Source organism: Oreochromis aureus, linkage group 3, assembly GCF_013358895.1.
Source record: "Oreochromis aureus strain Israel breed Guangdong linkage group 3, ZZ_aureus, whole genome shotgun sequence".
NCBI lineage: Eukaryota > Metazoa > Chordata > Actinopteri > Cichliformes > Cichlidae > Oreochromis > Oreochromis aureus.
Genome location: NC_052944.1, coordinates 87466947 through 87471337, shown reverse-complemented (window position 1 = coordinate 87471337; position 4391 = coordinate 87466947). Strand labels below are relative to the sequence as shown.

The 4391-nt window shown below is 39.1% G+C and overlaps 1 protein-coding gene across 1 annotated transcript; it reads left to right on the top strand.

The window, feature by feature from the left end:
* Positions 1 to 498: 498 nt before the first annotated feature.
* LOC120434552 (E-selectin-like) lies at positions 499 to 1203 on the top strand. The gene is made up of 3 exons (XM_039602807.1): positions 499 to 817; positions 903 to 991; positions 1075 to 1203. The coding sequence occupies exons 1-3, from the start codon at positions 499 to 501 to the stop codon at positions 1201 to 1203; spliced, it is 537 nt and encodes a 178-aa protein (XP_039458741.1).
* The last annotated feature ends 3188 nt before the right edge of the window (positions 1204 to 4391 follow it).

The window sequence follows — 4391 nt, the reverse complement described above, 5'->3', positions numbered from 1 at the left end:
ACTCTTCCTCCCAACCTCAAAGAACACCACTTTGTGAACCAGCTGATGAACTGGACTGAAGCTCAGAGTTACTGCAGAGAACACTTCACTGACTTGGTCACCGTCTACAACAGCGACATCAACCAACTGCTTCGCTCAATGGCACCAAACCTTGAAGATTGGGTTTGGTTAGGTCTCTATAATGATCGCTACAGCTGGAAGTGGTCCATGGAGGGAAAACTTTTTTATGTTGGCAGTACACATGAATTTTTGATCTGGGCTAACGGCCAACCAGACTGTGTATATGCAAATGAATACTGTGTGGCTCTTCAGGGACAAACACAGATGGACGATAGACCCTGTGGAGATTCTTACCCTTTCCTGTGTTACAATGGTAGGAAAAAGATCTGTTGCCCTAAGTATCCTACAATTGTATGAGATTTATAATGTGCATGTTTTAAAATTCATCCATTTTTATTTTTATTTTTCACAGCAAGCAGTACAAGTTACATCTTAGTGATGGAGAGTCGCTCCTGGTCAGAGGCTCAGTCATACTGCAGGACATACCACACAGACCTGACCAGTATAAGACGCAAAGAGGAGAAATCCAACATCACGCTCACTTTGAATGGATCAGGGGTTCAGTATGTGTGGATTGGTCTCTACAGGGATCCCTGGGCCCCCTGGTCTGACAACACAACCTCCACATTCACTAACTGGGCGCCTTCTGAGCCTAATAACAAAAATTCATTTGAGTACTGTGTATCAATGTATTCAATGCCAGGGAAATGGTATGATGCTCGCTGTAACTACAAACTAAATTTTTTCTGTTTCACAGGTGAGGTCCAGAATACAAACACTGTAAGATCCTGTCATCATGTAAAACACTAATGTTTGTGTTTTTATATGTGGTTCATTTTTAGCAGTGACAAAGCAATCAGTGCTGAAAATGAAGCTTCAGTCAGAGGCAGACATGCACAGCACAGAGATCCAGCAGCAGGTTTCACAGCAGGTCAGCAGTTCAGTCACCAACACAAACTTGACACAAGTTCAATCTATGCTTCATGTTTTTCATCATCTGCACATTTTGTCCAGCTGTCAGACCTCATGCTGTCAGAAGGACTGACAGACTTCAGGATTCGTTGGAGGAAAGTCCAGAGTTACCGTGACGACCAGATAAAGAAGCAGGATGTGGACGGTGACTGCAAAACTGAAGTGGACTGAACCACTTCATGTGTGAAGTTAATAACATGCTGTGCTGAGCTGTCTCATCCTTTAAATCTGTCAATATTTCAGAGTGTAAAGTTCCACCAACAGCTCATTTGTTCAGCTGCAGTTGTAGTTTGGTAAAAACTCTTTAATCAGTTTTGTGCCTCATCTTGAAGTTTTCCTGATTGGCTCTAGTCACTTGTTTTTGTTCTGCAGTGTCTCTTTTAAAAGCTTTGACACTGTCCTTCTGCTTTGACTGTTTGATAACCAAAGAAATGTCAGCAAAAAATGGGACCGTAAGAGCCCCAGACCTTACCCGATATCAAATTTTATCAGGATATCAGCTGTAATGTTTGCTGGATGTTCTAGTATCTGTAAATTTAACTTCAATTTAACTTTAATGCCTGGGAGCCAACTCTAGCATAGTCATAGTTATTGTTATGATATTAGTTTTTGCCTTTTACCTTTTCCTCCAATATATGTGGAAAAATGTACCACACACTCCAGGTCTAGTTTTGGTTTTGTATCTTTCAGCTTCTTTCAAATTACATTTTAAAGGTCATTGTTGTCTTCTTTATGTGTTTTCTGCGGTTTAATTCCTGTTTTGTGTTTTGCAAATCAGCAGCTATTTGCTTAAATGGTGCATCAGTGTAGGTAGGTATGCAAAAACCCAGGAAATAGGAAGACAGGAATTTTACATGTTACACAAAATGATACATAACAGCACTTTTAGATAATTCCAACTCAGCCACTACTGAGTAAATCCAACTTAGACTTTTGTAGTTAGACTATGTCAATTGCTACAACCAGCATGATTTACATTTGTGTTTAAGGTCAAACAACCTAATTTCAGTGAAAAGCTTTTCTTCATTAAAATAAAAAATGTCAACGCACATTGTTACATAAATTTTATTATTAGCAACTGTACTTTACTTTAGTTACAATAAATTACACATAGCAATTCCACTTTGACATTAACATTGCTTAATGCAAAACCAATGTTCAAAATAGACAGGCCCACTTCAAAAAATATGTCATTTCCTCTTGAACTGTATTCCAGCCAAGTACTACTGTGGGCTTTACCTTTGGGCTAGCTTTTAGATCATCCAGCTCCAGAAATATGTTTTTAAACACCTCAAATGTGATTTCAGTTCTTTAACGTAGCTGAGGTTGAGTGCATAGATTAGCCCTATGAGCAAGACACAGGCTCTGGGATAGTGATGGGTCCATTAACACTGACGCACCGACGCTTGTATCAAGCTCACCTAGCGAAGCCTGTATCGGTGCGTGCGTCGCTTTAAGAAAAAGTCACGTGATTGATACAGCTGCTGTATCGCTCATTGCCAACGCGCCAAACTGTGTTTAAAAGGTAATGCATCCGTATCTGCCAACAGAATGAGTCGCCACCACAAATAAACATGAAATTACTCTCGCAAAGATAAAATAAAAATACACATCTCTCCATAACAAAATGGAAATGTTTCTGCTGTGTAGGACCATTTCACCACCTTTTAACTGCAAATAGTTTGTCTGTCTTTGTTTCAGTGTAATCTATCAGAATAGGAAAAACAGCAATGTGACCTGCAGTGTAAATTATTTATTTCATTTTATGCAGGTTAAATGTCGCATCTGTTCTGCGGAGCTTTCTCACACAAACAAAAGCACCTCCTCAGTGTTCAGGCACTACAGAGCCAAACATGAAAATGAGGACACAAACACACTGAGAATGAACACAGGTCGGCCTATATTGACACTGAGCAGCTTTATCATCTTTATCATTTTTATTAATATGTGTTTTATTATTTTGAAATCAAGCATCTAGGAAGATTGTTCTGGACCAGACAGTCCTGAATTTTATTATAAAGGACTGCCAACCCGTTAGTATTGTGGAGAGTGTCGGAGAGAAACATTCCAAGATCAGAGGATCCTTTAACGTACTGAGGGAATAGGAAGACATCTTATCTGAACCTTTTCCACCTGGCTTTACAGCTTTTGTGTACCCCAGCTTCATCTGTGCCTGTGAGTTTTCCAAAGCTGGGGAAATGGTGTAAAAAAAAAACGCAATAGACTGAATGCAAAAACATTGGATAAACTTATTATTCTGAATAGAATTGTATAATAAAGTCTGAGTCAATTACATTTAAATGGGTAATATTACATTCACATTACTTTCATTTTAATTTTCACTTAATGTCATTCACAATATATTTTAAAGATGTCTGCAATATTTGCAATATAAAAGATATAAAATGATTCCATGTAAAGTGCAATACCTTACAGTGTTTACAAGTATGTCTAGGTCATTGAATCAGTGTCTGTTGTGAGTCTCAAGTAAGTTGCCTGCAATGATATTTAAGGTCCAACAGTTGTCAGTAGTGGTGCAACGGATCAAAAATCTCACGGTTTGGATCGCATCACGGTTTTAAAGTCACGGATCGGATCAATTTTCAAATCAACAAAAATAGAAAAAAAAGACAAAAATTCTACTCACTGTTTACTTATTTAAGTATTTTTTGCCTATTAAAAAACATTCAACTGAAGACTCATTCCACGCACTTATATAAAAACAAATTAAGGTGCAATATGGACATTATGGACCATGCTGGGCAGCCTCTGCATCCTCTGCACACAGCCATAAACAACCAGAGGAGTCTGTTCAGTGACCGGTTGCTTCTCCCAAAGTCAAGGACCAGCAGACTTAAAACGTCCTTTGTCCCACACGCCATCAAACTGTTTAACTCCTCGCTGGAGGGGAAACGGGGACAGAGGAGGGGGGAACAAGTGAGCTGTAGTGCCTTTTCACTGTGCAATAGTTTTTGTTAATATCGAACGGTGTAATAGACTCACAATACCTGAAATGTGCCGTTCCCTTGTATTCTTATTCCTATTTATTCTATTTATCCCTTTTGTATTCTCTGTATTTATATATGTGTATATTTGGTATATTTATGCTCACATTCTGCAACTTCTGTTGGTGCTGTGCTACTGGAAACTGAATTTCAGTTTCAGTTTATCTACCGCTCCGCTGTGATATAACGAGAGGTCACGGTCACGTGACTTTCCGTTGACCTGGAGCTCCACCCATTTGTAGTTAGAGCAACAGAAGATGCCTGGGACAGTTCAGCCATAACTTTAATACGGTGGCCCTGAAGTGCAAACCACAAAAACAAATCACAAAACGCACAACAAATTGAAAAGCGCAA

Coding starts and splice junctions, on each gene's coding strand:
- LOC120434552 (XM_039602807.1), top strand. CDS start 499: ATGGAGAGTCGCTCCTGGTCAGAGGCTCAGTCATACTGCAGGACATAC. Junction 818..902: donor AAATTTTTTCTGTTTCACAG/GTGAGGTCCAGA, acceptor GTTCATTTTTAG/CAGTGACAAAGCAATCAGTG. Junction 992..1,074: donor AGCAGCAGGTTTCACAGCAG/GTCAGCAGTTCA, acceptor CATTTTGTCCAG/CTGTCAGACCTCATGCTGTC.